Source organism: Hippopotamus amphibius, chromosome 13, assembly GCF_030028045.1.
Source record: "Hippopotamus amphibius kiboko isolate mHipAmp2 chromosome 13, mHipAmp2.hap2, whole genome shotgun sequence".
Lineage (NCBI taxonomy): Eukaryota > Metazoa > Chordata > Mammalia > Artiodactyla > Hippopotamidae > Hippopotamus > Hippopotamus amphibius.
The window spans coordinates 37,166,477-37,188,279 of NC_080198.1; the positions used below are offsets into that span (position 1 = coordinate 37,166,477).

Below are 21,803 nucleotides of genomic sequence, written 5' to 3' on the forward strand. Positions count from 1 at the left end.
GGACACAGTGGGGCTTGCTTGAGTCTCTTTTTCTTTTAACCTCCAGTGAGCACTGCCTTCTGGGTAATGAGATGCAAACTGACAGAAAAGACAATGAGCCAGCCTGCGGCCGGTAGGGCAGCTTTTAGAGTCAGCCTGATTGCCTCCGTGTCAATTTGCATGGCATTAACTGTACACGCCTCCTCCAGTGGGCTCGTGCATTTCATCAGAGGTCACCTGGATGGTTACATTCATCAAGGGGTGGTGACCTGTGATCCAGACCAGGGACGGGGCAAGGCCACTCTGATCCTGACCTGACCAGAGCTCCAGGGTGTGGCACTGAGAAGTCTGGGCCTGTGGGAAAGTCCAGTGGATGAGGAGACTTCATGGTCAGCCAGGATGACCATAGGTCTAGTTTGGTCAGCACCATGGTTCCATCTGGGCATGTATTGCAAAGGTGACAAATGGGGCTCAGGCAAAAGAGAGGCCTGGTCCTGGCTTGGGCTGCCTCAGTACAGGCCCAGGCTCTGCCGCTAACTGGCGCCATCACCTGGGCAGTCCCTCCAGGCTCTGGCTCCCCCACTGTGCAGTAGGGGCCCCGGCCTCATTGTCTCCACACTGAAGGTGATGGTCATCAAGCCAGGCCCTGCCTATGGTGTGCTCAGCCCCAGTTCTCCATGTCAAAGTCACATGTTGCAGCCCTCTGAGAAGACCCATCCTGTCACTGTCACCATCGCTTAAGAGCTATGCCTGGGATCTTTCCTACAGTGGGATCCGGGGGGCCTAGGCAGGGCGGGACCCAAATGGATGCCCAAACCCAGTGCTGTAGGCTGCCTGCCCATCCCTCTCACTCTGTCCAAGGTGCTGAAAGTCCCAACCCAATTGCCCCGGGGTCCCCACTGCAAGGTGAGCCAGAGGCCCCTTCCCTGCTGCCCTTGCTCTCTGCCCTGCAGCCGCTCTGACCCAGTGCAACGCAAGACATCACCCCATGCCCTCCCCAGGACAAATGACAGTGGGACCAGGGGCTCTTTCCCTCTGCCTTCCACCTCCAGCCCTACCAGCATCCCCTCAGGCACATCCCCGTGCCCCTCTGGGCCTGCCTCCCTACTCACTGTCCCACTGCCTCTCCCCCCGAGATTGGGCCTAATCAGAGCTAATCAGAAAATTATGAGCTGCCTGATTACTGATTAGATTCCTAATGTTAATAGAGTCGAGAAGGGCCCGCTCAGGCTGTGTTTTAGGAAAAAGTATAAAAATAACATCAAGGGAAGGGAGCATGGCGGCTGGGCAAGGGCTTAGACTCTGCTGTCCTCACAGGCCAGGGCTCAGGCTCTGCTCTTCTAGTTGGTGGGGGGCGCTCAGGCTTTCAGGTGGAAATACATGTCCTAGCAGGAAGGCCCCCTAGCAGCCTTAAATTTTGCCAGTGAAGTCACTACCCCAGGCAGCTCTTCCTGCAGAGGCCTCTATCAAGTTCTGTGCTCAGGACAGTGAGACTGAATTGTAGTGGGAAGATAGTAAGACCCTACTGATGGTACACCACATGAGAGCAGGGCTGTGTCTGTACTGCTCACAGAACTACTCATGCCTAACACAGGCCAGGCACACAGTAGGTGCTTAGTAAACATTTGTTAATAGAAAAGAGAGGAGGTCACATCAAAGCCTTCTCACTGGAACCACCACCCTCCCGTGGTGGGGCGTAGAGGCATCTGAGAAGCCTTCCTGGAGGAGGGTGGCAGCGCATCAGGAGAACGCACTCATCTGGGGCCTGGGCAGGGGATGCCAAACTCCCCAGGGACCCAACTCCTGGCTGACCTGGCCAGATGAGGCGTCCATGTCCACCACCCCCTAGCCTCTTACTTTTTGCTTTGAAACCATCTCATCACTGACTTGGCAGCAGCCGGGTGGGACTGGTGGATGACATTTTCATGTGGTCCAATGTAGGGTCAGAGTCCCAGAGAGCATATGCCAGCATTTCAGACCCCTGTCAACCCCTTGGCCCCTCTACGTGGGGTGCCCAGTGTGACCCATACTTAGACTCAGCCTCACCCCGCCCTCACCTTTACCTCTGCACCACCTTGGATCCCTCTGCTCTGTCAGTGCTGCTTCTGGCCTGCTCTCTGCTGTCTCCATCCCAGGGATACCCAGGGCCTCCAAGACAGCAGGTCCCCAAGGGCACCTCTTGATCCACCCATCACCCTGTTGGCCATGACAGAAGCCTGTGCCCAGCTCTGGGGCCATACCAATCCAAGAATCAAGTCCTTGCTCTCAAGAGACCACATCTGGGAGGGAGTCAGACACAACAGTGATGGAGACACCACAGGGGATCCTGGAAACCCAGCCTGGCAGGGGCACCAGGCTTCCTGGAGGAAGTAGATGGGTACTGACTCCTAATGGATGAGGCAGAACTGCCAGGGGAGGGGTCAGGAAGGGCAGTCCAGGTTCAGGGCACAGCACAAACAAGTGTAGGGAACCTAAGCATGGCAAGAGGGCAGAGTTCAGGGTCAACATGGGGGTGAAGGGATGAGTTTGGCAGGACCAGGCCACACAGGGCCCTGTAAAGGATGGCAACAGGAAAGGGAGGAGTAGTCAGGGTATCCACAGGGCCCCCTGTGGATGGGGGCACAGGGGCCTGTGTGAGAGGCCTGAAGGTGTGAAGGCCCAGGGTCGGTGAGCTCATGCCAAGCAGCTTGGGTGGGAGACTGAAGTTGGGTTGGGGCAGGGGAGGGGGGCGTTCTGGAGAGGTCTGGTCGGGAAGGGAGAAAGGGGTCACAGGACTAGGGGGCTTTGGAGGGGGAGCAGCTTCTAAGGAGTGACCTTAGGGAAGTGACAGCCCAGCTTGGGTGGGGTTAGTTAAGTAGGACACCGAAATGGGCCCTTTGTCGCTTCCTGGGGCAGGGCTGGGCTGAAGGCCAGCCAGGGTGCTGGGGGGCAGTGGACAAAGGTGGTGCTGAGGGGAGGGACAGTCTATTGGCATGAGCTTCAGAGGGGAAGAGGTCAAGCCAAGGTCAGAAGGCCCAAGACAGAAGCTGAGGTTGAGAGGAGCAGTCAGGAGGTCCCTGGGGTGAAGCTGAGGGGAGGTGCATCCTGCTACCTGGGCCTGGATCCCCAATTTCCAGGGTAAGTCCACATCCTACCTTCTATCCATACCTTGTTCATATCTCCACAGCCCCGGGAGGGCCAGGTGGGTTTCTGGACCCTATTACAGAAACCAAGGTCCAGAGGGAAAAGGTTAGTGCTTCCCAAAGTACGTGCTGGGCCAGTCACCGAGCCCTAGGAACTCTGGCCTCCCAAGTGGCAGGGGCATTGTCACACACAGGCGCACACACACACCCATTCCCACATGTGTGTGTCTCTGGAACGTGGCCTGATGAGGGGAAAGGAGGTGTTCCGTGGTACACTTAGACAAATGACATGTTGCCCTGCTCTTCTAACGGGAGCGTGGCCAACAGCCCTCAGCCTGATACCTTCACGTGATGCCCTCTGCGTATGTTTTAAAAGGATGAAAGAAACTTTGGTGAATTACACCAGATCATCTTTCAGGGGGAAGAAGGCTGACAAAACTGGCGAATTTATGAGAAATTTCACCTGGCTCACCAGGGACTGGTTCACTGTGCAGATGTGCGGGTTTCATGCTGGGAACTGAGGAGGTGCCAGCCAGGTTGGCGGGTTCTGACCCATGTGAGCCCCTTGAGGGGCTGTGCTGAGCAGGGCAGTGCCTTGGAAGGAGCCCCAGCAGCCTCAGAGTCCACATGGCCCAGCCCTTGGCTCAGGCTTCTCAAGGCCAAGGTGTCTCCATGTGGCAGGGCTCCAGGGCCACAGCCCAAACACAGAGCTGATGCAGTATGTTGGACTTACTGGCTTATTTCTCCTCAAAGAACCTCTCAAAGGTGCCCAATGGGGGACCTAGGAGCAGCAGCAGTGACCCGGGAGGGCAGGGCCCCAAGAGTCGGGCCTATCCTGCTACCCTTAGCATGAGGCCGTGCACAGCCACACGCATCCCCTCCTGAAGCAGCCTGATGCCAGAGCTGAAGTCGCTTGAGTGGACTTCATCTATGGTTCCTGATAACTGCTCTGTAAATTCAAGCTGGCCCCTGCAAATATTCTGCCCAGCCTCCAGAGCCCCATTCCTCACCCCTTTCCCTGTTCACACATTTTTGTGTTGACCATGGCTCCTGTTGAAAGCTAAAGCGTTCATTGAAGCTGGTGGAATTTCTGTCATCACCTGAGTGTGGCTTCAGCTCCTTTCCTTCCTGGGAAGGAGCATCTCAGAGCGCATGGCTTTCCTATTCCTGATGTGCAAATGTCCCCTTTAGGGTTATATACTAGTAATAGAACAGAGTGGGTTTTTTAAATGTCCTCCCGTGGCAAAATATAAGCTAGCACCCGTCCTTCGGTGCTCAGAATGATCCTGTCTGGTCTGAAATTCAAGCCTCTGGACACCAGGTTCCCCAGCCACATCTCCATCTTCATCACAAGCCACTCCTCACTTCTTCATATTTTTCCGGGGAAATTAAAACACAGGTTGCCGCTCACAGGTGGGGACCTAGGGGGCACAGGAATCGATAACCAAGGCCAAGGTGCCCACAGGGAGTGAGCAAGCCCAGGCCCGGGGCTGGAGAGACGGGTGCCCCTTCCAGAGGGAAACCACAGCTCGGATGCGTTTTTCCCTGTTACATGTATTCTGACCTTTTTTTTTTTTTAAGAAAAAGATTCCATTTTGCTTATTTTTTTATCAACTCATGGAGAACACGTGTGGCTGGTGAGGGACAAGGTCAGGGAGCTTGTCGCTGCCAACAACAGTGCGGGCGTCACGTGATGGCTCCCCGCCCCCGCCCCCACCAGGCACCCTTTGCAGCCAGGAGTGTTTGTTGTTTTCCCTGCAATTTTGGTTGCTAGAATTTTGATCTGGGTTTGGGATGTTTGTTTTTCATCTATTCCGCTGGTGGTTTCATCTTTAAGATGGAAGCACAGCTCACACAGAAAGTGTGGGTCAGGTGTGTGGGACAGGAATCAGGTGCGCCTGGTGTGGATGGATGCAGGAAGGGGTGAAAGGAGGGACCTTGGAAAGAAGGCGTGGAGACGGCAGGAGAGCAGGGCTGAGTGCCAGTGCTGCCCAGGAGGTGCCAGTGTCAGCAGCACATTTGACAGGAAGGCAAAACCACCGGCCTCTCCATCACCTGCCATGCGTAAGTCGTGGATCCTGTCAGCCTACTCTGCCCACACTGGTGCCCTTCTCTTCACTCCTCAGAACCCAGCAACATGGGGACCAGGACAGGACCCACCTTCAGAAGGTCATGGCGAATGAGGTTGTGCCCATAAAGCTCTGAGCAGTCAGAGTCATCGGGATGCCATTGCTCACGTAGCAGGCACTGTCCACCCACACATGCGCTTTCCCCAGGCCACAAGTTGTGCAGGAACAGGGCCAAGTTAGGATTCTCCTGGTCCCTGACTCTGGATGTACCTGCTTGAAGAAGGCAGTGGATAGACAGGCAGACACCCACTCGGGCTGAGCTGGCGAATAGAAGGAACCGACAGGGCCAGGACTCCTCACTCGCCTGCGCATCTTCCCCTATTGTCAGCCCTGGGGCTCCAGCGCCCTCCTTGCGAAGCTGCATCTTGCTTCATTATTATGCAGATATTTTAATTATGCAGATATGTTTTTAGACAGTTTTAAATATGTATATTATTTACTCATTAGACCATAACAGCTCTGGAAATTGGAAATCTGTATTTAGTATCTATCAGTACACAATACAGAGCTAATACAGGGCCCACAGGTAGGGAGGGAAGCAGCGTGGCAGTGACAGCAGTACTGTGCTGAGCAGGGGCTTCTGGGCACTCTGGTGCTTACCCCTTCCCAGGGTCTGGGTCCAGTGACACCAAGCATCAGGAGGACGGGCTCAGAGCAGCATCTAAGGGTCCAGTTACTGATCCCCTCTCCTGGGGAGAGGGCAAAGGAACCACTCTGGGAAGCAGGTGAGGAGCACCTGAGCCCAACCAGCTAGGCCCACCTGGCCAGACCTGAGCCTTTCCTGGGGCACTCAGCGTCCATCTCTGCTGGTAGACCTACTGGTGGCCCCTCCACCACTTCCTCACCAGGGGAAGTGGCACTAATGCTCAGTCCTCTTACAGAATGGGGAACAGAAGAATCCACCTCTCAGATGTCTTGCCAGGGGTGGGATAGGGAGGGCGAGGAAGAGGAACAGTCTTTCACCTGTCGTTGGATTAACGGTGCCAGTCAGCCCAGGGTAATTCCAGGGGCAGTGTCTGGTATCATCCTGTCATTATTACCTTATTTGCAACCTTCTGGCCATGTTCTCGGGGCACCTACTTGATGCTGGGACTTCACTCTGGGCTTGCCGTCCCCAACCTGCACCTCAGGGCCCCCATCCCAGCTTCTGCCGGGCTCAGTCCCCACTGGCACAGATCTCAATATCCTGTGCCCCTTGGGTTCAGGGCCTTTTATCCTAAGCCTCTCATATCCTCTTGGAAGAGAGAGTAGCTATAACTAATTAAGACCAAAAAACTCGTTCAATCTTTCCCTCTGAGCGGCACAAAACAAATCCTGGTTGATGGGCAGTTGCTCCCCAGGCCCTTTTAGGCTAGACCAGCACTGGTGGCGGGGAGGCTCCAGTGAGGGGGTGAAGGGAGGAGGCCAAGGAGAAGCAGAGTCACCAGCCTGGGCAGAGGAGCAGGACCTCACAGAGGATGGAGAAGCCTAAGGGCTCCAGCCCCAGGCCCAAGCCCCGCCCCTCCAGGGGGACCTTGTCCACCAGGTGTTGGCCTCTGAGGGGCAGCCACCATGACCCCAGGTCCCTTATCTTAGGTCATGGTCTATCTCAGCTCCACAGCAATTGAGAGACTTTGAACTTAAGTGAAATTCAAAGGTATCTGTGGAGGGGGCTGCTCCCCCAGGGGAGCTTTGTCCACAGCTCCGTCCTCCTCTTTCTTGACTTTTCCTGTAAGAACAGTTTCCAGAGCTGAGGGAAACTGATTGTTAAGTGAAACTCTCTGATAATTGCCTCTGAAATGCCCGCTGTTATTGTGATTGACTTGGCCATAAGCAGCCCTGCTCAGCAGTCCCACCACAATTCCCTCCAACGCCTTGGCCACAATGGAGACATCGCAGGCAAGCCACCATCAGCAACGTCGCGGCAGCATCAGCTTCATAAGCAGCCCTCACCCTCCGGGATGGGATGAAGAAAAGAGGCTCAGAGAGGTTAAACCACATACCTAGGATCACACAGCTGGCCGGGCAGGTCCAGACTCAAGCCTTTACCCAGGTTCAGAGACATTTTGACTTTGATTTGTCAGATGTTCATTGTGTACATACTACGTGCCTAGGGCCAGGTTACTGTAAACTTGACAGCTGCCAGATACAGCCCTCACCAAGCTCAGAGCTCAAGGGGAAAAGCAGAACATTCTCTGAGTTCCATGAGGGGGAGAGATGGGAGCTTGGCAGGGGTCAGGGAGTGGTTAGGAGAAAGGGGTCTAAGCTAAAGGGTGAGGGAGTAAAGCAGGCTAGAGGAGTCTGGGCAGGAGTGCACAAGGAGGCCTGGTAGCAGGAAAGCCGGAGATTGCAGGTGGCACTAAGAGCAGAGCCCAGAGTCTGAGCAGGGAGCCGGTCCTAGGGAACAGGCATTCAGGGTCAGGGATGGGAACACAGCAATCTCCCCCAGACAGGCAGGAGCCCTGAGATGGACTAAGCCATGTTCCCACTGCTGCCCCTGCCCTGCTGGGGGTCTTTGTGGGTTCTCCCTTTACTTCTGGACCTCAGTGTCCTTCCCCATCCTGTCTCCCCCAGGCCATCAGGAGGACCCAGGGGTGGTAGGAGGGAAGGGCAAGGAGGATGAACCTTGGGGCAGGGCGGAGGCAGGGCTGTGAGCTGTCTCCCAGCCAGCCCTGATCAGGCCTGACTATTGTGGGCTCTGTGGAGATAGGAGCACAAGTCTGAGTGTCTGGCAGAGGGGAGGGGAGCCCATGGACGGGACAAGGGCAAAAGGAGGCTCCCAGAGGAGGTGGCAGTCTGATAGGGCTGACTGAGATGATGGGGAGCACATCCCAAGCAGAAAGGGTGGATCACAGGAAGGCCCAGAGGTGGGCAAAAGCCTGTGTGCTAGAGCCAGCGAGGGGAACAGCAGGGGACTGGGCAGCTTCTGGGGGCTGGAGCAAGGAAAATGCCAAGCACCTAACTCCCCTCTGAGTGCGTGAGGTCACTACCTCTGAATTGTAGGCAGGAAATTGAGGGCTGGCAGGGAAAGCCAGGATTTGAACCCAAGGCTCCAGGGTCCAAGCTCTGATCCCCAGCTGGGGGATCGTGTGTGCCTTGTGTATTCCTGCCCTCTGCCCTCTCACCCTGAGGCCTGAGGGACCGCGTGCAGCCACAGCCTGCCCCATCCGCCCGCGTTCAGCTGCCTCAGCCCTTCCTCCCGCACGACCAGGGCTGTGCATTTAGCAGTTTCCACACGTCCAGTGCCCGGGGATGGACTGATTGATCTGTAACACTGAAAAAATAATAATGGCTTGATCGTTATTGAGGATTAAAAGTAATCCTTTCGCTGTGGCTATTGCAACTCCGTTATTCACGAGTCAGCGGGCTGACCCGGGCCTTTGAGCCCATGGGACTCCATGAGTTCAAGGAGGCTGGGGGCTGGGGCCCTCCCTCCCTGGTCTCCCCCACCTTGGCGGCTTAGGCCAGGGAGCCTGAGGGACCATCAGCCTGCATGTTCCTGAGGCCTGTGAATCCCAGGATCAGATCTAAGCCCTGAGAGGGTGAAGGAGCTGGCATCTCCTGGCCAAAGAGGGAGTAGGGGCTGGAAAAGACATCTCCGCAAGGCCACTTTTGCGGTTTGGAGACTTCAGCTAGCGTTAGTGTGGTGTTTGCAACCCCATCAACCGTGTGGCTTTTCCGTGGCAAGGGACCTGATCTGGTTTTTCCCATGTGTCCCAGCCTCATCCTCCACGAAGTGGCAATGGCTCCAGGCCCACTCTGAGAAGGGTTTGGGGTCCCTGGGAAGGTGGGGGGCCACCAGCAAGGGAAGAGGGTATGCAGTGACTGCCCGAGGCTCACCCCTCAAGGTGCAGCCCCAGGGCATGCTCCTTGGGCTCACATACTCCATTCCAAGCTTGCATGGTCAGTGCTCAGTTAACAGGAGGGACAAGCATTGTTAACCATGTGTGTCGCACAGTAACATCCTCTGTGGAAGGGCACTGCCAGCTTGTGAATCAGGATCCATCAGGGGGTCGGGGTCGGGCAGGGGTGTTTGTGGTTTAGGCTGAGAGGAGGCCCCAGGATGGAAAGGGAGGGGCAGGAGTTGTCGCAGGGGAGCTCCTGGGGCCTTAAGAAGGCTTTGCCTTTTCTATGCAGAGCCATAGAGAGCTGCCAAAGGTTTAGGGGTTTGGGGAGGAGGGGGACGTGTGCTCAGATCCACATTTTGAAGGCTCCAGGTGCTGTGTGGAAGAGGATGACCAAGGCAAGAGAAGACGCAGGAGCCTGGGCTGGGGATGATCAGTAAGGTGGTTTGAGTAACATTAAGGGTGGGATGTAGGGGACAGTGGTCACAAGGTGGGTGGGCTCGTTCCAAGAGGGGGTGTCGTAAGCTCCAGTGGGCCTGAGGGTTATCCCAGAAATGCGTCCAGAAGCTCAGGAGGGGCCAGGATTGGAGGCAAGACCTGGGAGCCGTCTGGGAGAAGAGAGGCCTATGGTTCCTGAAGCTGGATTAGGAGGGTGGGGCCCACCCAAGCAGGCACTGCAGTAACAGGTGGGCAGAGGACAGAACCTACAAAAAAGACAGATGGGTGGCACGAGGGACCCAGCAATGTGAAGTAAGGGGGTGTGACTCTGAAAGGGACTTTCCCGCCCTGCCCCCAGGTCCCCCAGCCTCATAGCCTTCCCAGCGTTCAGTGCTCTCGGGCTGAGGAGGAGGGGGAGCCAGGCCCAGTGGGAATAGGGATAGCTCTGGACAGCCCTTCTAGCAGCCAGAGGTGGCAACCTGCCCGGAGAGTGGAGGCTGCAGTTCTCCAGGGAGTCCCACCAGGCCCTCCCACACTGTTCCATGCTGGAAGGGAGGAGAAGCTGGTCTCCCATTTCCCCCGATGGGAAGCTGCCAGGCTTTATTTTAGAACCTCCCCTCTGGGGCCCACAAGCCATCAGGCCTAGACTGATGGATGGGAGTGTTTGTCTTGAATACCAAGGGGCCAGGGCCCTCTGAGTAGGGCCTGGAGGCCAGAAGGCAGGACCCTGCTGCTCCACTCATGCGGTCAAATGGGGTGGGGTATTGGGGCGGGGCCCCTCCCCCACCCGCCCTCCCCCACCAAGAGCCACTCTATTCCTCCCCAGGTACGGTGGGCCCTGTGGATCGTGCCTTCAGACTTTGGTCATGGGCTGGGCAAGGCAGACTCAGTGGCGAGGGCCCTGGCCCGACCCAGAGTCACTCTGTGACTTTAGGCAGACTGCTTGCCATCTCTGTGCCTGGGTAACCTCATCTGAGGAGGACACGTCAAGCGCGTTGTGAACAGTGACAGGTATACATGATAGCTGACCCAGGGGAGGGCTGGGATGCAGTAGGTAACCAGTTCAGGGTGACAGCCATCCTTACGATGAACAGGATTTCACTGCACTCATCTCTGCAGGAGGCCCTAAAGGGCCAATCTCAGCCCTATCCTCAGGAGCCTCAAGACTGCCTAAAGGGACAGAATCCATGGAGGCACAAAATAAGAATCTCTGGGCAGTCAGGATTCAGGCCCAGAGGGTAGCAAGGTTCCAGCGCCTCCTCCAGGAAGCCTTCCCTGATGTCCCAAGTTTCCATAGCACTGAGATTCCCAGAAGCACCTCAGCTACTCCTGCCCTAGTTGTTCTGCATGGTTATGTGTCCATTTTCCCCTCTGGACTGTAGGAGGGCAGGACTGGCTCTGCCATGTCTCCACACATCAGGACCGTCTGGTGCCAGGTGTACTGGGTAACAAGGTATGGGATGAACAGACACAGCTGTGCTCACAGGCACAGGGCCTCAGTGGAGGAGACCACAGGAACCAGCACCAAAAGATGGGCCAAGCTTGTGTGGACAGAAGGCTTAGAGAGCCCTGCTGGGAAGGGGCTCAGAAAGCCAGGACAATGACATTGGTGGTGGGTAGAGGTGGGCTTGTGGGCACCTCGTGCTGGGCCCTAAGCAAACTGGGAGCAAAGATGCATCAGCGAGGCACTCTGTCACTTGTGGCATTTCATCCTTGGCTGGGGAAGGTCTTCCTCTTGGCACCAGTGTGACACTGGTTTGTAGCGAATAGAGAGCATCAGTGGGCTTGGCTCCGGGGTCTGGGTCCTGCTACGTCTCAGGGGTCCCCCTGCTGTCCTGTGGGTGGGAAATGTGACTGAGCTGAAGCCCAGGGAGTCCGTGGAGATGCCACTCGGGTCACTCTGTACAGGCTTCACCTTTCCTGTGGGAGCCCGATGTGGTTGGGGGAAGGGCCCACACAGCAATCTGGAGAATGTCTGGGGTCAAGGAATCTCTGGGGGTCTGGCAGGATGTCCAGGGAGTCCTGGAGCCAGCCTGGCTGCAGGGAGTGCTGGGGATGGAGAAATCTTTGGGCTGGGCACAGACCCTCCTCAGCCTCTGACCTCCCTGTGCTCTGTCCCTCAGAGATTGGCCGATGCTGCAGAGAACTTCCAGAAAGCCCACCACTGGCAGGACAACATCAAGGTAAGAACTGCAGTGCCCTCCCCAGCCCCTAGGACCTTCCCACCCCCAGCAAGGTGGATATGAATGCATGGTAGGAGGGAGGGAGAGGCTGCCCAGACCCACTGGAAGGTACCAAGGGCTCTGTGGGGTGGAGTCGGGAACCTTTGCCCAATGTTCAGCAAACATTTGGGGCTCCCCTTAGTGCTGGGACACAGGGTGCAGGTACAAACCTCTCATTCTACCCTGTAGGAGCTGTGGAGCCTCCCATGAGCAGGCAGGCTGCTCTGAAGTGATGCTTCTCAAAGTTGGCATCTCCTTGGTGGTTAAGGAGGTGCCCAGACTCCTTGGAGAGCCCCTGGGGCAGGGACTTCTTGATTCGAGGACATTCCAGACTTTAATACACTGACCTAGAAGAGATGCTGAGGGAAAGGGACTCTATCCCCTTCCCAGACGTGCTTGAGCAGCAGCCTGTCTTCCAGAAGGCCCTCAGGCTAGGGCTGGGGACCAGACTGTCACAGCCACTAAATCCTCTCCTTCCGCCAGCAGAGCTCAGAAGGGGCTCAGGCGCGGAGCAAAAGGAGGTGTGAGAAGCTGAAAGCAGGACTCTTCTTGAGGACAGAAGGGCCCAGAATGTGGGGGAGGGAAGACAGGCCTCACTGACCCCCCCCCCCCCCGCCCGCCTCAAACCCCAGGTGGCTCACATATTCAGGCAGCTTGTGTTTGATTTGGGCGGAGCTGGATACACCTGCACCTTTTCTGTCGGAAGATCACAGTAAACCAAAAGAGAGCCTGAGGCAGGGTTCCTCCCAGACTCGGGAAACCCCCAGTGCCAAGGATGGCAGAACCCTCGGGGACCAGACCAGTTGGCAGGGCTTGCTGTGTCCTCCACAGGCGCTCAAGCGTGTGGACCACGCCTCCCAGGGGTGTCTGTGCTAAACTCAGGGAGAGGCACCAAGAGCTGCCCCTGGGAACCCAGGGGCCAATAAGGGGTAGAGGGGAGGCCTTGACCACTCCAGCTCTGAGCCTGACACCTCTAGGCGGTGGGAGGGATTATTATCCCTACTTAACTGACGAGAACCCTGAAGCACAGAGTGGTTAGACCTGCCTGAGGTTCCCTGTTGGGGGCAGAGAGCCACAGCTGAGCCGTCAGGTGCCAGGGTGTTCATGCCTATGGTGCAGGCCCCCTAAACCTGTTCCTTCTCCCAGTCCCCATCCCCCCAAGCCACCCTGAGCCCACCCCACAGCACGCTTCCTTTTTTGCTGCTCGGTGGGTGCTGGGTGCTGCCCTCAGGGAGCTCACCTGGGGTTGAGGGTAACAGATGATTGTTTACAGTGAACACATAAATGAACTAGTGATTCCCTGGACCGACCCTCCCTCCCTGGAGCTGGGGCCTGGCCTTTTTCTCGCTCCCCATTCCAGCACTACGAACCCATCCCTGGGCCACGGTGCCTCCTCAGCCTCTTGATCAGAAATACGCACAGCAGCAGCCAATTGCACTCCCTGGCCACTCAGACCTGCCCCCACCTACAAATGACCCCACCCTGGCGACTCCCCACAAGGCCCAGCCTGGGCCTGCACTCAAGGCCCCAGGATCTGGCTGTCCCTGCCTCTCTTGCCAACCTGCCTCCTCACTCGCCTCCTCCTGTGCTCCAGCCACACTGAACACCTCACGCCAGGCCCATTGCTCATCTCTCTACCCAGAGCGCCCTCCATTCCTCCTGGAAGCCCAGCTTGTTTCTCCTCTTCCCACTGAGGCTGCTCCTGCTCCCCAGCCCCGCAGTCCCTCCACCCTCTGGGCGTGCAGAACCCTGGCTCCTGCTCTGTCCCTTCTGACATATCTGCTTCCTCCCCTCCCCGCCCAGGACAGGTGTGCAGAGCAGACACAGGAGAGGGAGTGGGGAGTCAGCGAATAAGGGAATGAAAGCCCTTAGCCTGGCTTTCTCTCCCTCCCAGTCCAGGCCCCAGGAAGACAAAGAGGCTGCCTAGGCCCAAACCTGTTTTCTCTTCCTAACTCTGCAGAGAACCCAAGATTTCCAAAGGTCATCCTACTGGACCCCTGACCCCTGTTTTCAGCTACTCCAAGACAGAAACAGCTTCTCCCAGGCCAGAGTAGGCACCATAGGGGCCTACCTGGAAAGAAGGCCCAGGTCTCTGGGTGTCCAGAGAATGCTGAGACAGGTGCTGCTTGAGGACCCACTCCCTGCACACTGGGTCACAGTCCTTTTGGGACCCAGCAAGGGCCCACCCTTCTCTGGGCTTCACTTTCCCCACTTGGCAAAGGACCAGCTGGTGTTGAGGGCTGTCAGCTCAGTGTGATGTGTGAAAGGGTCAGTCCACACGTCAGGCCACGTAGGTGCAAGTTGGTGATGGTGTGTGTGCATCTCTGGCCACACCAGCCATGGGCTCTGGGTGCTCCTGTCCTCAGACAAGAGAGGGCTCTGCTGGCCCCATCCCCCTGGCTTGACCTGAGATGCCCCCGGCTATGGGTGTGACCACAGGGCAGCTGGGCCCAGCCTTGTTTGCCTAACGCTCATCGCCCACCCCCACCAGTCCATCTGTCTATCTGTTTGTCTGTCCCACAGGTATCCTGGGCAGGGTGGAACTATAGGCAGCCCCTTCTTTCCTACTGCAAGGTCAGGGCCCTTCACTTCCCCAGAAGCTGCCCAGCTGCCGGGCTGTAAGCATCAGTGCTAGTGATGGGCCCATTAGCTGACATGCCAGCCAGCCCCACCTGGGCTGCCAGGGAGAGCTGCCAGGGTGGGAACTGTCCATGCCAGGGGGGATATGGGGACTTGAGGCTGTGGAGAAAGGATGGTGTTTTTGTCCCTTGCAGGCATACCACCCACCCTTGAAACTATGTCCTTGCCAACAACCTTCAGGAGGTGACAGATAAGGAGCCATGTTCCTGCCCAGCCTATAGGAGGGCACCCACAGGTGTACCCGTGCCACAACCCCAGTGGCACACTCAGGCCCTTTACACAAGCCAGGCCTTCCCTCAGGCATGCCCTTACCTCCTGCAGAAGGGCAACACCTCCCACTCCAGTTAACTCCCTAGAGCTCCTCTTTCTGGCGCCTCAACTCTAAGAGTGGCCCCCACTGCCCACAGCACCCACCTGTGGTGCCCCCATCACAGATGGTTCCCAGTGCAGGCTTCCCCAGGCCAGTGGCCCAGTGGGCTCATCTCTCTGCCCCACTCATGGCTCCTCTTGGCCAGAAACAATCGGACCTGACTCAGTGCTGCCCATCACCTGTCCATGTGCGCAGCCACGTGCCCTGAGGACAGAGTGACGAGAGCCTCAGTCTTCTTACCTCTGAGGTGGGGAGGATGGCACTCAGCAGGTCTGGGCACAGAGGAAACCCTTGGCCCATGGGGCCAGACTGGAATCTACTGCATGATCGATAGGGTGTGGCCCTGCCTGTGTCAATAGCACACAGTAGGTCTGCATGCAGACCTCTGAGAAATGGACAATGGTGTGTATACACACACACACACACACACACACACACACACATGCACACAGAGTCACACAGTTAACACCAGCTCAGAGACTTGGGGATCCTGGAGTCTGCAAGGCCAAAGCTGGGATAAGAGAGCTAGGGGAAAATATCTGGACGTGAAGCCCCCCTTGCTCCTCTCCCTAGTCCCAGATCATGACCCCACACTCCTGGCCATGGCAGGGGTAGGGAACCTACAGGTTCAGCCACAGCCCTAGCTGCAGCCCTTGGACACCACAGCCCTTGTTAGCAGGCAGCACCTCCCATGGCCCCTGCAGACAGGCAGCAGGTGCTTTGGTGCCCATAACACTTAGGGTAGATGAAGATGGCCCGCCTGCCGGACACTGTGCCTGGTGCCAGCACCTCACTGTGCCAGCATTATCTGCCATCTAGACGGCCACCAGGGAGGAGCTGAGCCAGGGCATGGGTTGGAGAGGCAGGAGAGGCCATTGGTCCCAGGGCCTCAGTGCCAGCCCCAGGGCCTGCAGGAAACAAAGGCCTACCCTGGGAGTCTAATGGGAGAGGTAACTCTGCCTGGGAAACTAAAGGGAAGGCTGCAAAGGCTGAGCCAGGCCGAGGAGCCGGCTGGACAGGACAGGTGGCTCCCCAGCCTGAGGTCTGCCCCAGCCATCGGGCCTGCTGCCTGCCTCTCTGCCAAGCCGGCGACAGACGGCTCTCTCAGAAAACAGTCCTCTTGGCTGAGCTGAGCTGGCAGTGAGCCAGGGCAGGAAGGCCAAGCGTCCTCACTGGTGCAGCCGGGTAGCTGGCCTGGGTCCTGCACAGGGGCCTGGTGAGCAAGCGGCAGTCAGGTCTGACCAGGCCACGGCAGCCGCCTTCCACGGCACCAAACGTAGATGCCAACTGCTATTTCCCGTGCTCGCCCTACTCTGACTTCCTCACCTTGCTGCCCGCCTGCCAACGTCCCTCACGCTCTCTCTTGGGCTCAGCTCCAGCTAAGGAGAGCGTCTGTGTCATCTATGCAAGGGCCATGGGGGCCCCCCACCCCTCACGCATCGTGTATGCATAGAAATCCACCTGGGGGGAGGCATGTGTGTTCAGAGGGGGTGATTCCCCCCCACTCCCTGCCCAGTTTGAGCAAAATGGCACCTAAAGTACCACATAATAGAGGGCGTGTCAGAGGTGTGGACCCTGGACATTAAGGAACACACGTCTCACCCCAACCAGGGACTTTCTTCCACATGCAGGCCCCTCCGGGGCTGTGGAGTTGCAGGCCTAAGGGGGCCACTCGTGGGTCAAGTTGGCCCAAACCCCTGGAGAGGCCTTGCTCCCTGTCCTCTTAGCATCATCATTCTGATTTTACAAGTGGAAAATCAAAACCCTGAGGTAAAGCCTCATTGAGGCTGAAGGGCTTAACAGGCACCCTTGTGAGATGGAGGTGACCTCCAGGAGTCCTCATGGGGCCACGGGGACTTGTGAGACTTCAGCCTCAGTCTTCACTCACTGCTCGGGCTCCCAGAGCTCACATGTTCAGGTCAGGATTTGAGGCCAGGACCCTTTGCCAAGGCCCCTGCACATAATCGCTAGGTGGTACTGCCTCCTTGTTGTGTCCCAGAGGCAGGGCACTGGTGGTGGGCACTGGGGCACCTACAGCCCAAAGAAGACACAGAAGCCTTTCCCGGAACCCTCCCACCAGAACCTAATGGCCTTATCCTGCCACGTTCCCAGCTCCACATCACATCAAACAGTGACCACAGCTGAGTTCACAATGTATTTTCACACGTGTGACCTTGCCCACCACCATCCAAAGCTAATGCCACTGTCTAGCAAGGAAGGGGCATGGGCTCGCCCTCTCAAGATGGGAGAGGTAGGGAGGAGTCCTGCCCACATGTGTGCAAGCCCCTGGGGGACAAAGACTGCATACAGATTCCTCAGCCTCCCCTGTGTCTGAAGGGGCCTAGAATCCTCCTGTGTGATACATTCCCCCTGTGTCACTGATGCCACCAACATCTGATCCTCCTCTGAGGCCATGAAACGACAGGACAAAGAGACGAAGGGAGCCACTGGAGCAGCTGGAGGGGTGGCCCAAGTGAATGCCAGGTGTCCCAGGGACAGCCCAGGCAGGCAGGACCCAGACATGGCCTGTGAGGGGAGCCCAGTGGAGGGTCCCCGTGAGGGTCACTCTGGAGGTCTAGAGCCACCAACACCCACCCGTGCCCGCTCCCGTCCTTGCAGAAGATTTGCCTAAAAAGTTGGGGAGTGAAGCCCCCACGTTCTAACCTGCAGTCCTCCCACTGTGCCTGCCTGTTTTCATTACGGAGGGAAAGAGCATCAGAGCCGTGTTTATAACCCCCTTTTAGATAACAAATCACATTTTCTTTTCGCCCGTGCGGGTGTTGAGTTGATGGTTCGGCCTCGGTTTAATGGGTTTGTGTGTTCAGGAATGATCGTCATCAAGCGAAGCGCCTTATTGTGTTTGATGTGATGTCAGCTTGCATTACGCGCTTCGGTCAGAGCCGGGCCCGGGGAAAGGCCGAGCACCCTGCAGCCTGGGCCCCAGCCCTCACCCCCGCCCCGGGCCCACCTGAGCACCAGTCTCTCTGGACTGGTGGGTGGGCAGGTGTGGGAGGGCTTGGAGATGAGCCGAGACGGCAGGTTGGAGCCGGGGCGTGACGCCTTTTTTATCCCTGCCCTAGTGTCCTCATCTGTGTAACGGGGTCACAGGGCTGTTGGGAGAACGCTGCACCACAGTGTGTGTGAGGCCTAGCTAGACACAGCAGATGCCTCACAGGACGGAAACTTCGGTCTTTCAGTCATCAGGATGTGCGGCCTTGCCCCGACATGGCGCCAGGCCTATAGTCAATGTTCCAGAATGCTTGGACTATGCCTACAGGTGCAGCAAGTGGTCTGCACCCCCCAGACCTCTGGTGGGAGAGAACCCATGACTGTTCCCCACAACCAGCCCTGGTACCAGCCAACTCAAACCATGGCCTAAGACACAGCACCTGGACAGTCACCAAGGTTAAGCCCCTCCCTGGAGCATGAGGAGCCTGAGCTCAGAGAGGGAACCATGCAGCCCTGAGGTCACACAGCAAAGGGGGCCCAGGCAGGCCCAGGCAAGGGGTATCCCACCATGGAGAAAGTGCTGGCTCTGTGCTTGCTGTTTTACAGCCAGACCCTCGGGAGCACACTTGGTCATCACCCCTATTTGCAGAACACAAAGAAATAGGCTCCTGGTGAATGAGGGACTGCCAGGGCCATGCTGCAGGGTTTTGCTGTACAAAACAGGGCTGAGGAACACCAGGGGAGGGTGATTCAGACAGTGGCCCTATCTTGTGTCCTGGCCCGAGGGCCTGTCGAGGCAGGGGTGGGGTGGCCCCTCCTGAGCGGGTGGCACCTGATGGCACCAGATTTACCTTCTGGCAGCCTCTGGCAGCCATGCTCAGTTCTGATTAAAGATCATTAAACATGAAATTAGCCCGTTTGTGTTACGGGTCCCCAGGGTGGCCAGTGATTATGACGTGCAGATGGCCGAGAACCCAGGCGGCGGGCAGGCGGGCGAGGCCAGGACGGGTGGCGCTTAGCAGAGGCAGGCAAGGGCCGGGAGGCAGGCGCGGGGGCCGGGCTTTGTTTTCTCCTGCTCCTGTTGTGTAAACCCCCTTGCATTTCACAACAAATCACAGATAATTAATAAGTACATGCCCGTAATGAGCAGGCTTTTTAATAGAAGAAATTGGAAGATGCGGTGTCGAGTCATTATTTCACTCTTTCCCAGACTCAGCTCTATTTTTCTGTCTTCCTCACTTCCCCCTTGGTACTGCCTCAGCCAGCGTCTCTGCAGATAGGCTGGCTCTGAGCCTACCTCCCAGCAGGGCTGCAGTGCAGAGACCCTGGTCCTGGAGGCAGGGAGCCCCGGGGGATCCTGACCCAACCTGGGGTACCACATCCTCCTGGGGCCTGGGAAGGCCCCTGAGGGCGGTCTGGCTGGGGTGGGGTGGGGCATTCCCAGCCTGACGCATCCCGCCTTCCCTGGATGGCAGCGCTGGATGGGAGAGGGGGCAGTCTCTGCTCCAGAGGACTCGGAGAGGGCCATTCCAGACCTTAGCGTTGGGGGTCCTGGCCGCACCTCAGGAGCCCATGAGTGTTGAGGCGTCTGTCCCCCAACAGGAAGAAGACATCACGTACTATGACGCCAAGGCCGACGCTGAGCTGGTGAGTGCCCCTACCTGCGCTGGCAGGGAGGGGGAGCTGCCAGAGCCACACCCCGCCTCTGGGACCTCATGGCCTCGGCTGTAAAATGAGTGTTAGGCCTCAGCACTCTTCAGCCTTCTGAGTTTGGCCTTGTAGAGTTGTGGTTGCACAGGTCCCCACCCTACACCTCCCGCAACTCCCTAGAGGCCCTGAGCCCTCCGGGGCTGTGCCTCTGGGGCACCAAGGGGCACAGCTTCACTGCCCACTGTGGGGCGGGCCCAGCCCTATCCCTGCATAGGGGGGTGAGGTGCTGGGACCTCCTCGCCTAAGTCAGTTCAGCTGCCAGCGTCAGGAGGGCAGAGGGATGCTGAGTGCTGCAAGCGTAGGGGAGAGAGGGAGCAGGTAGGGAGGGCTTCCTGGAGGCAGGCAGGCAGGGCCAGGATGCAGGGATGTTTCAGGTCGGTGCAGGCACCCTTCTCTGTGGTGAGGGGAAAGCGGCTTCAGTGTGCTGACCATCGCCCCGCAGCCTGGCGCCACGATCCGTGCCGGCCCTGAGCTAAGTCCGTCTCGCCCCAGCTGTAGAGGCAGCCCAGTACCTTCAGGTGAAGGAGAGGGCTCCAGCTCATCAGGGGTCACCACCCCAGAAGTGGTGGTGCTGGCACTGACCAGAGACCCCTGAGCTACACTGCTCTTCTGCCTCGGCCTCACTGACAGGTCCACGTCTGCTTGGGCGGCCCTGTGACGGAGAGAGGTCCCTTTCACCAGAAGACTCACGTGAAAGATGCGTGACCATTTGGGGTGTGAGGGGCCTACAGAGGAGACAGGAGTGTCTGAGGGTACAGGGCACACGGGACAGACTGTTCGGTGAACCTGCCAAGGCCCAAATTCATCTGCCTGCCTTTGAGGCAAAAGTAGTTGAACCCGGCTCTCTCTCTGTAAACAGAGGTGTCACAACTCAGTCTCTGGGGTCCCACCTGTACTGGCTGGTGCAGAAGACCCAAAATCTAGACTCCCACTCCCAGGCCTATCGGCCTGGAGGGTTGCCTGGAGCAAACAGAAGGTATCCAGTGGCACCAGGAGGCGGGCAGGCAGGAAGGGATTCCCACAGAGGGTCTGTGGTGCCAGGCTGGCCTTGGTGAGCCTTCAGGAGGGCAGGCGGGCAGGGGGCCCGAGAAGGAGGGGTGGATGGGCTAAAGCAGGTGTGTTTCCCCCTTGGCTGAGCCTCCGTGGCTCCCAGAGAAGTTGCTAAAATTAAAGCTGGAATCTGAAATTCAAATGAAGAACAAACCTTTAATTAGACCCTGAATCTAATTCCTCACCCCCCTCAGCAGCGGGCTGTAATTTTAGCAATCAGTGCATTAAATATAAACCAGGAGACTGTGGTTGCCCAGCGTACAAAGCCTCTGGGCATGGGGGTGGCACCGAGGGGCTCCTTGGCCAGTCTGGTGCCCAGCCCCCTCCCTGACTCCCTGCTCCCAGCAGCCCCCAACCCGTGGCTCTAAATCAGCGACTCCCTGCCCCCAGCCCCTTGGACATCTGCTGGGGGACTAGGCACAGCACAGGGAGGGAGATTCACCCCGGACGGGGCTGGGCCGGGGTCAGTTAGGCCAGGATCCCAGCCCTCCCCGCCCTGGTATAACTGTCGGCACGCACACATTCCCCAACACTCTCCTGCCTGTTGTGTTGTTTTGTTTTTTTAATCTTTGCCAGAGGTACAGTTAGAGATCTTTCTAGACCATTTACTTTTAAATTACCAGCCAGAAGGTGGGGGTAGGGGGGGAAGAAGGAAGGAAAAAGTTCACCAGCTGATAGCTTATCAGAACAGAATCCAAATGTCACATTAGTTGGGAAAGTTGGGAGATTAAATTTTCCAGCGCCCTTCATCTGCCGCTGACATTTCAGGGGCTTTCTTCTCCAGCGCTTCCCCCTCCTCCCAGCAGAACGTGAGTGGCTCACGCCTCAGAGGCAGCCGGCTCCCTGCTCTGGCCTCCATGCTCGGCAGCGGCCTGCCCTGGCATCCAGGAGCCTCTTAGGGTCCTCCTAGGGTGTACCGAGGTGGGCAGAGGGGTGGCACACTGGGTGAGGGGCAATGGAAGGGCAGCAGATGGCTTAGATTTTGCTGTACAAAATCCACTCTTGAAGGGATGAAAAGGGTGTTTGCCGCAGGCCCTCCAGCCCGCCGCACCCCTTCATCCAGGCAGGAATTCATTCCCCAGGCCTGAAGGTGGACCCAGAGCACTCCCGGGGTTGAGAGAGCACAGCTGGCTGGGTGGGGAAGCACAGTCACCCCTTCTCCAGACAAGACAGCCTGGCGGCAGGAACACGAGGGGTGTGCCCCACACTCTGAGCAGTGGGGTCAGCTGTTTCGTGAAATGCACGGGGGAGATGAAATGAGCTGAGCCTGGTGCTAAAGGTGGTCACAGGGACATTGAGGGTCAGTGAGGGAACATGTGGCTGGTTCAGCTGCTTACACTCCCTCCTCCCAGGGCACAAAGACCCCCAGC

The 21,803-nt window shown here is 57.6% G+C and overlaps 1 protein-coding gene across 4 annotated transcripts in view; it reads left to right on the forward strand.

Annotated features, from left to right (window-relative positions):
* Window positions 1-21,803, forward strand: part of CACNA2D2 (calcium voltage-gated channel auxiliary subunit alpha2delta 2) — a 136,274-nt gene that overhangs the window by 92,234 nt on the left and 22,237 nt on the right. For all 4 annotated transcript variants that reach the window (XM_057706118.1, XM_057706117.1, XM_057706115.1 and 1 more), the window contains exons 4-5: window positions 11,616-11,675; window positions 19,276-19,320. In XM_057706118.1, the coding sequence (XP_057562101.1) occupies window positions 11,616-11,675; window positions 19,276-19,320 (105 nt within the window). The remainder of the gene's footprint in view (window positions 1-11,615; window positions 11,676-19,275; window positions 19,321-21,803) is intronic.